This window comes from Erinaceus europaeus, chromosome 1 (genome assembly GCF_950295315.1).
Source record: "Erinaceus europaeus chromosome 1, mEriEur2.1, whole genome shotgun sequence".
NCBI classification, from domain to species: domain Eukaryota; kingdom Metazoa; phylum Chordata; class Mammalia; order Eulipotyphla; family Erinaceidae; genus Erinaceus; species Erinaceus europaeus.
Window position 1 is genome coordinate 103055947 of NC_080162.1, and position 8524 is coordinate 103064470.

At 48.3% G+C, this 8524-nt stretch overlaps 1 protein-coding gene across 1 annotated transcript; it reads left to right on the top strand.

Moving 5' to 3' along the window:
* The first annotated feature begins 1099 nt into the window (after positions 1-1099).
* On the top strand, positions 1100-6850 carry HHEX (hematopoietically expressed homeobox). The gene is made up of 4 exons (XM_007516795.3): positions 1100-1612; positions 3657-3835; positions 4042-4092; positions 5832-6850. The coding sequence occupies exons 1-4, from the start codon at positions 1255-1257 to the stop codon at positions 6048-6050; spliced, it is 807 nt and encodes a 268-aa protein (XP_007516857.1). The 5' UTR covers positions 1100-1254; the 3' UTR covers positions 6051-6850.
* Positions 6851-8524: the final 1674 nt, after the last annotated feature.

The window sequence follows — 8524 nt, forward strand, 5'->3', positions numbered from 1 at the left end:
ACTCATCGCTCTTGTTCTAGTCTGAAACACTAGTTGTTCAACAGTAAATTTATTTTGCAGCAACAACTTACTCCGCAAAAAGTGTGTGGAATAAGATCAGAACTCTGATTATCCCACTTCCAGACCTCTCTTCTGCTGCAATACGAAAGATAGCTACACGATGTAAGTAAAAAACAAACAAAAATCCAAAAACCACTAGCTGGAGTCTTGTTCTTTTCCATGATTAATAAAAGCACTTAGCAGAAACCGCTCACCACGAGGTGTGCCGACCGCGGGAGGGCGTCAATCAAGAATATGCCCCCTAGCCCCTCAGGCGGCGTGGAACAGCTCAGAGAAGAGGCCACCCAGGCCCGCGCCTCCGATTCAATGGAAAACACGTGCAACAACCGGGATGCGGGGCCGCGCAGCTGCGCTCCTAGGGCCCAGGGCCCCGACCCTTGAAGCAGTCCCCGGAGCACAGGGAAGGCTGCGAAGCTTCTGCCGACGCCTTGAATCTCAGGCTTTCCCTCGGTTTCCTCCTTAAGCGGCTGCTAGCGCACCCGAGGAAAAGGCTGAGCTGAGGATGGGGGCTGGCGGGATGAGACCCAGAAATGAAAAAGTTTGCAGTGGCTAAAAATCTGGAGAATCTTAAATCTAGTCGTCTATACTCCGCAGGGACGCAGCTAAGCGCCCTGGATCTCTCCCCCCCCCACCTCGGAAGCTGCCCAGGAACCCGGTTCACTCTCTACCAGCAGGCTCCGGAGATATCTCGGGCGACAATCTGTGCCATCGTGACTCCGGGAATACGATTCCCCGGCCTGCGAAGGCTCGGTGCGGCCCGGCCCGGGGTGTCGGGGCGCGCGGGGTGCAGCTCTGGTTGCCTGGCTGAGTGGCCTCCGCTTTCTGCCGAGGTGTCTCCCTGCTGGGACTGAGCCCGCGCTCCAGGCGGGCTTTGCTCGCGTGTCCCCCACCCCACCCCCGACAGCGGCAGTCCTGGGCTTTGCTGGACTAGACGGAGCGCCAGCTGGGCACAGGCTGCAGGGCGCAGGGAGGGATGCGGGCGGCCAGGGCCTCCCGGGGGCGGGGAGCGCGCAGGCGGGGCGGGGCGGGCAGAGGGGGGGCGGGCTGTGCGCCATTGGCCAAAGGGCCGGGCGGCAGGAAGGGGCCAGAACGCGCGGTCCCACCCCGCGGCGGCCGAGCCTATCGCCGGCAGCGCGGAGCGCGGATAAATGTAGCGCCGCGGCGCGGGCCGCCAGCTCTCGGAGGAGCCGAGCCATGCAGTTCCCGCACCCCGGGTCCGCCGCGGCCAGCGCCGTCGGGGTGCCCCTGTACGCGCCCACGCCGCTGCTGCAGCCCGCGCACCCCACGCCCTTCTACATCGACGACATCCTGGGCCGCGGGCCTGCCGCGCCCACCCCCGCCCCCACGCTGCCGTCCCCCAACTCCTCCTTCACCAGCCTCGTGTCCTCCTACCGGACCCCGGTGTACGAGCCCACGCCGCTGCACCCCGCTTTCTCGCACCCCCTGGCCGCCGCCGCCGCCTACGGACCGGGGGGCTTCGGGGGCCCCCTGTACCCCTTCCCGCGGACGGTGAACGACTACACGCACGCTCTGCTCCGCCACGACCCCCTGGGTAAGGTGGCCGGGGTCACGGCGGGGCCGAGGCGGGGCGGCGGCGAGGAAGGCGCCACCCGGCAGGTGGCAGCGCGCCGGCGGCGGCGGGGGCGGCGATAGAAAGTTGCGGCCGAAGAGAGCGAGCGGGCGCGCGCGGGGGGCGGCGGCGGCGCGCGGCCCGACTGACGGCACGGTGATTCTCTTTGGCTTCCCTGCACCTTGCAGGCGTCGGGGCGCTCGGACTCCGGCCAGACCTGGGGCGCTGCGGCGGGGACTGGAGGCCCCGGGCAATCCCGGGGCGCTGTTGTTGTCCGGGGTGGTGGGTGGGCACCCCCCACACCCTGACCTGATGGGCTGGGGAGAGAGCGAGGGAAAGGGGTGCACCAAGGCGCCCCTGGCAGAGCTGCCCTGGGCCCGGGTGGGATACGGGGCTGGACCTGGTTCAACAAACTTGTGCAGTGAAAAGAGCCTGACCCTTTCCGTTCATACAGGAAATCTTGAGTTCTCGATAGGAGTAAATCTGGTTTCAGAAGCTGTTAAGTGTTTTCCTGACTGCATGAAGCAGACCCTTCCCCCGGAGTAGTGCACGCTGCTGATTATTTTATCGACATCCTCAATACAGACAAATTCAGGAAACACTCGACTTCTGATAGCCAGGATCCGTTTTTCTGATATTGTTCATTTCCTCTGTGTGGGATGTGACTTGATGGCAGCTAAAATAACCAGTTGCTTCCTTTTTTTTTTTTTTTTTGAGGCTGTTTTGCACCAGTCTGAAGCCTGACGTCAGCAAAATCTCGAAAAAACAATGCTAGCTTTCAAAGCGATTGTGCGAAGGCCGGTAGACCCACTGACAGGCTGACCCACACGTCTTGGGAATAGAAAGGACAGCTCGGGCCCGTGAGGCTTGCAGATTTTGCTGCCCTGTTTTGTGTGCGACCCAAGGAATAAAACCATCCGTGTCCCGCGCTCACTCCTCTGGAATCTGATGTCCTAGAGTAACTTTAAATTTTTAAGAAAACGGGGGCTCCCTGTCTTGGGGCCTTGGAGTTTCAAACGTATTCTGTCGGTGTTAACTCCTGTAGGCACCCCGGGAGACAACTATCCATTTAGTTAAGATTTTAATTTTTTTTTTTTGTATGTGTGTGGGCTCTAGTTCAACCCTCCACCTTCCTTTCTTATTATTAGAGACATCCGGAGGGGTTATATTTTAGATATTCTCTCTCACCTAAATATATTGTACTTTTTAAAAATTCGAGCTTCGAGAGTTGGCTCCGCGGCGCCAGCGTGGCTCTGTGCGCCAGTTGGGTTCCAAGCGGGAACCTCGGCCCCGCGGGGCCTGGGCGAACATTTGCACATAGCGAGCCTTGGGTTTCCTTGGGTTACTACTGGAACTGTGCAGGAGGAAGCAAAGGGTTTGTTGAGATAGACCAACAGGAAACACATTGACGGAAATGTTGCCATAGCCTAAGCGCTGGCTTTAACTGGCCTCCCCCGCAAGCCGGGTGTGAAATCAGAGGAGGCTGGGGCGCCCTGGAGCCAGGATTGGAAGCGCCCGCGATCAACCTCAAACTGGCTCCCTGCTCGAGGACTGGGGACTCGGCTAGGCATGACCCCTAGTTAGAGTCCGGGTCCTTCGCCTCTGCTTACACACACCTGGTTATTTGACAAATGTGGTCCACTTAGGGAGAGACCCTAGACGTGCAGAAACTTGTGCTTAAATTCGAGAATGGCTGGACCAAGTGGGTCGTATTTGAAGCTCAACCTAGGACCAGAAGATGGGCGTGTTTGTGTCCAGCTATAGGTGTGACCATTGTGTGCATCTGAGTAGACAAGGCTGTAGTCTGTGTATAAGTACTGTAGGTGTGTGCCTTAGGGTGTATGTGTTTCTGGATACATAGGTGTTCTGTAGGAACAAGTGACAGGTTGGATGTCTCCCCAGTCCCTTTCATCTCTGAGCCCCCCACCTCTCACTCCCCATGCCTCTGACTCCAGGATCAAATAGGTCTGAGGTTGGCCAGGCTACTCCTAGATGGTTACAAACTTCCATTCTTCTTTCCCCACAGGCAAACCCCTGCTCTGGAGCCCCTTCTTGCAGAGGCCTCTGCACAAAAGGAAAGGTGGTCAGGTGAGGTTCTCCAATGATCAGACCATCGAACTGGAGAAGAAGTTTGAGACCCAGAAATATCTCTCACCGCCTGAGAGGAAGCGTCTGGCCAAGATGCTGCAGCTAAGTGAGAGACAAGTGAGTGCGAGGCAAGGGCAGGCTTCTGGGGACACCGGGGATAGGGGCCAGAGAGGACTTTGGAGAAAGGTGTGCTCTAGCTCTGTCAGTGTAAGAGCAGTGGAAGCCCACCAGGAGCACTGGCCTTTCACAGCCCGGGGTTTGCCTCTCATGCTTCTAGCTTGGGTGCTTGGGCATTCTGGATGAATTTTCATTCTTTTCCCTAGGTCAAAACCTGGTTTCAGAATCGACGGGCTAAATGGAGAAGACTGAAACAGGTATGGACATGGTTCTGTTTCTATGGAAATAAATATTTTTCATGTTATCTGAATGCAAGGCCTGTTATGGGTTGTATGCAAAAGTCATTTGAAAGACTATTTAACCTCTTCACCTTGATTAAAAAAGTAAATAATCCTGCTGAAATTCAGGATGAGTTGCTCAGGTGGCAGTAATGCTAAAAGCACCTAATGCAGTTCCTATATCAATTATGCTTGGGTTTTCACACACTGGCTAGTAAAACTCCTGGCTAATTGTTTTATAAACCCCATATGTTGTTTATCTAATTAACGCAGGAAAGATAAAGTAATTGACAGTAAATTACTTAAGCAGTTATCTTTGGGAGAAAATTGTTTCTTTTATTTACACAGCCATAATAAAACCAGGCAGAGCTCAAGGGTAAATATAAGGAAATAAACACCTTTAGGCCTGTTTGCTCTGTATTTTTTATTAAAGAACTAAATATCAAGGAGTTTAAAAATTATTTTCCATCTAATGCCAGCTCTCAAAATGAGAATGTGTGAGAAAAAAATTCAAATCTGTTTGGAAAGTAGCTTAAACTTCTAACAGTCTTTCTTCCAATAGCCTTGTTAAGCAATATGTAATAAAAGACTAACTCGGTTTTTAAAGAAGTTTTATTTACTTAAAACTAAAGTTTTTTTTATATGTCCTAGTCTGAATGCACTCTTCAGTTAGTGGAACAGTGCTGAATTGAACATTTGATATTGTAGTTACCATTTATAATAAAATACTTATGAAACAATAATCCAAGTGGGGAAATTGGAAGCAGTAAATTTTAAATCTAGTGTTTACAGTTTTTTTTTTTCATTAAAAGCAAGAAGGTATTACAAAGAATACTTTGGAACAGAAAATTCTTGCCATTTCATTATCTTAACATGATCTAAACATTTGCGGGTTCTTTGATCTTCTGCATCTGTTTATCTTATAGTAAAAAAAAACCGATTTACTAAACAATTTTGCTTTTTAAAATGTTAGTCTGTATGATATTTCCACAAAGTGTTTATCTCCATTTTAGAATAAAAATTCACTAGTTATTTCTTAATATTTGGTAAAAGGCCTGACCACAACTTATGAAAAACTTTTAAAATAGTGGTTGCTATATAGTATGTGAATATTTTCTAGAAATTTCTCCCCAGATTTAAAGTATATTGTAATTCTTTGTCTCCCTGCAGTTGGCAACATTCTGCCACTTCTGCATTTTTTTTCTTTGCCATGATTTTGTAAATGGCCACAGATGTTGTGTATGTTTATGAACTCCAGGGAATGAATGAAAAGAACTTCCATCTAATTTTGAACTTCCTCTCAACTCATGATTTAGTATTCATATTTTATGTGTCTATAAGACTGTCAGTTGGCATAGTTTAAATAGTTAAACAATAAACATTTTTGTTTATCTGTTTTGATCTAATTTTTTTCCTCCTAAACTTAATCTTGAGATCATGGCATTGGGCTGAAGTCTTGTTCATTTGACATATGTCAATTGTCATATTTGTGACTAGTCTTAAGTCGTATAAGAGTATAATCCTTTTCTGGCACAGCAGGAACTTTTAAAGTGAGAAAGGAGCCCAATATGTATCTTCTGAATAATATTATTTGCTAAAACCAATTGATGAATTGGAATTACAAAAGATGGTAGAAGATGAAAGGACAATTGATGTAGGTCTCTTGCCTTCTATCTTTTATCATCCTGTTGCTCTCAATTTTTGTTCCCATTATTCAGGAGAATCCGCAAAGCAATAAAAAAGAAGAACTGGAAAGTTTAGACAATCCCTGCGACCAGAGGCAAAACTTGCCCAGTGAACAGAATAAAGGTGCTTTGGATGGCTCTCAATGTTCACCCTCCCCCGCCTCCCAAGAAGATCTTGAATCAGAGATTTCAGAGGATTCTGATCAGGAAGTGGACATTGAGGGAGACAAAGGCTATTTTAATGCTGGATGATGACTGCTGACATTCGCAGGCTCAGAAAAGTGGATTTAGGAGTAACAACTGCCACAGAAAGTCTCTACGGTTGAACTGGAAAGCCAAATGAAAAAGGGAATCAATTTTCTGATTTTCTGCAAACCTAAAATATTTGGCACACTGACTAAATAACAAATTCACATCGGAAAGTTAATTGTACCTTAAGAAATGGTTTATAAAGTACCAATTTTAGGTTACATGATAGTCACTCTCTACTAATTAGTGCAGTGCCCCTTTTAAATACATTTTGTATTTATAAAAAGTAATTTTGAATTTTTGTTAAATTTAAAGTTATAACTTAAAAAATATTAATAGGGTTTTTTTTTTGAATAGTTTTTCTATAATCTATATATTCCCACCTAATGGAAAAAACAAAGGAGCAGCAGGTGTAAACATTAGAATGGGGGTCCACATTTTAAGTCCAAGTCCACTTTCAGAACTCTTGCCTTAGAGATCTATGCTCTTTTTGTCTGATAGCTGAGATGACAATCTTAAGTGCTGTTTTTGCACTGTGACTCAGTACCTGTTGGACCAAGGTGTTAAGGATATAGTACAATCCAATTCAAGCAACAAAACTGACTCGGTGACTAAAATTAGTCGCTGATAAATTAAGAGTAGCAGATTCTATGTAAGTAGGTTGTAGATAATCATGTTTTATATGCGCGTGTATAATGTGTATATATAAAATTGTTCACTGTAAAAAGAAAATGGTCAAAATGGTATGTGCGTTTTCAGTGAGAAACTTGTTTATAAAATAAATCTGTTGGTGGGATGACCGACTTCATCGGACATGTTTGTTCTTTGAAACAAGGATGAGGTGCTGTGAGTTTGGGGTGGAGTAGGTTTTAGGGTTCTCGCTGCTGAGGGAAGGAGGTTCTGGGCTTAGGCCTGCAATGGGTACCTACTTGAAATAGATTTGGACCTTTCCCTAGGCATTTGCTAGGAGGTGGTTATGCCTGTGAGGCATTGGCGGGGAAGTGGAAGTTGGGCCGAGAGCTGCGGAGAGCCAGCCAGCTCCAGTGCCACATCGATTCTCTGCACTAAGCTACGCTACAAGCCGGCTCGGGCCTCAGTCCTTGACCCGAGTGAGCCAACAGTGCGTCATCCCGTGGCGGCCAAATAGAGAAGGAGGGGGAGAGGGATCTGTTTAGGAGGCTGGGGAGCCTTGGTGGCGGGGATGGGTGGGGGTGGGTGATAGAGAAACTTGGTGGGTGATAGAGAAACTTGTTTAGGAGCTGGGGGGCCTAGTCTGCAAGGAACAAGAATGGAGAGTTTGCGCAAAGGCTATTCTCACGCTTCAGCGAGCTTCTGAGTCACCTGCAGAGCTTGTTGAAATTCATTGCCTGCCCCGCCCCTCAGAGTTTCTGATTTGGTAGAGGTTGGGGGTGGGATCCGGAATTTGCACTTCCAACACTTGAGGTGAGGAGGCCATTGCCTAGGATGTTTTGAAAAACAATGTGGCGCTCCTCTGATGGAAGAAGCAAGTGCCTCCCTGCCCGCATTCCCCCAACACCCCCCCCAAGCCACCCCTACTCCCCCTCACCTGTATTTCTCTTGTCTGTTGGGGTGGTGGGAGCCAGAGGCTTATGGCTGAACAGAGACCACAGGGTAAAGAAAGGGTGATTGTGAAGAGGAGAATGAAAGTTCTAGGAGAGGGTGGGTGTGGGGTTGACAGGAAGGGTAGGCTGATCCTGCCTTGCTGAGTCCCCAGGCCCGACATTCCAGAAAAACATTAGTCAGATGCTCCCTTTAGCCTTGGCTTCCCTGAAGGTCTCTAGTTGTGGAGCTGGATGCCTGTGAAGGAAATACTGGCCCTGGCCGGACTGACTGGAACTGTGGAAGATTCCTTGCACTTAGGAGACGGCCATATCTTGCTTGCCTCTTTAGATTGCAAGAAAGCCTCTGGGTTGCCTGTGAATTTTGGTTTCTGAGAAAATGAGTACTAGGTCATTAATCAGAGGGATGTGCATAGCCCTGGAAATTTGAAGATAAGAATTGTAGTTCCTGGCCTCAAGTCTCTCTTCTGTAGTATAAAGATGGTATAGTTGGTAGTAGATTTACAAAGATCCCTTCTAGCACTTCCCCATCCATCCACTCACTCCCCAAATCAGGTCATGCTCTTTATCTTTATTGTTCCTCCTGTTACCTGTGTTTTCTCTATGTTGGAAACCAAAGTAGAAACCTAGTAGGAGGGTCTCACCTTCAGAGGCAGGATCTAAGTTCTAGGATCCTGCCTGACAGGCTACATCATGGTTCAAAGGTCACAACTAGTCTAATTCAAAAATAGGATTGTCTGTATCAGTTTTGGAGACTGGGAAACTGTGGACCTAACACTGAAATAAAGCAATCCTGAAATCAGTGTGCGTGTTTTGTTCCTGAAGATAACCTCTGGTTAATGTTTATTCACAGAATAATTATATCATGACTATCAAGCAGAGAAATACAGGCTTATG